At 58.4% G+C, this 377-nt stretch overlaps 1 protein-coding gene across 1 annotated transcript in view; it reads right to left on the bottom strand.

Moving 5' to 3' along the window:
• Nucleotides 1-224: 224 nt before the first annotated feature.
• TMEM151B (transmembrane protein 151B) overlaps nucleotides 225-377 on the bottom strand; it is a 4,460-nt gene continuing 4,307 nt past the window's right edge. Inside the window, exon 3 of the mRNA XM_010141672.1 lies at nucleotides 225-372. Within this exon, the coding sequence (XP_010139974.1) occupies nucleotides 225-372 (148 nt within the window). The remainder of the gene's footprint in view (nucleotides 373-377) is intronic.

Below are 377 nucleotides of genomic sequence, written 5' to 3'. Positions count from 1 at the left end.
CCATCTAGAGTTCTGTGCCATGGTCAGAGGGAGCACCAGCACTCACCCCTCCGGGAGTTCAGAGCCACAGCGGGGGGAGCTTTTGCTGATGGCCAGAGCAAGATGCCGTGTCCACTCTGTCCTGATGTCCTCTTGGGCCATCTCCGTACCCTGCACTCCACTCCTCAAATCCTGCACTGGCTCAGGCCAGGAAACGGACAATGAGATCTCACTGCCCTCTGCTTTCACAGTGAGGTTTCCACACAGGACCCATTGCGGTGGAGGTGACGGTGGTTGTGGTTCAGGCAGCCTTCATTGCGGTGCACAATGAGGACAGGGAAGTAGAGAGCATCCTGGTAAGGAGGAGGGTCGTCCTCCTCCACCGTCACCTGGCTGGA

This window comes from Buceros rhinoceros, unplaced genomic scaffold (assembly GCF_000710305.1).
Source record: "Buceros rhinoceros silvestris isolate BGI_N320 unplaced genomic scaffold, ASM71030v1 scaffold32588, whole genome shotgun sequence".
Lineage (NCBI taxonomy): Eukaryota > Metazoa > Chordata > Aves > Bucerotiformes > Bucerotidae > Buceros > Buceros rhinoceros.
Note: the sequence above shows the minus strand (reverse complement) of the source record. Positions and strands in the feature narration are given on the sequence as shown.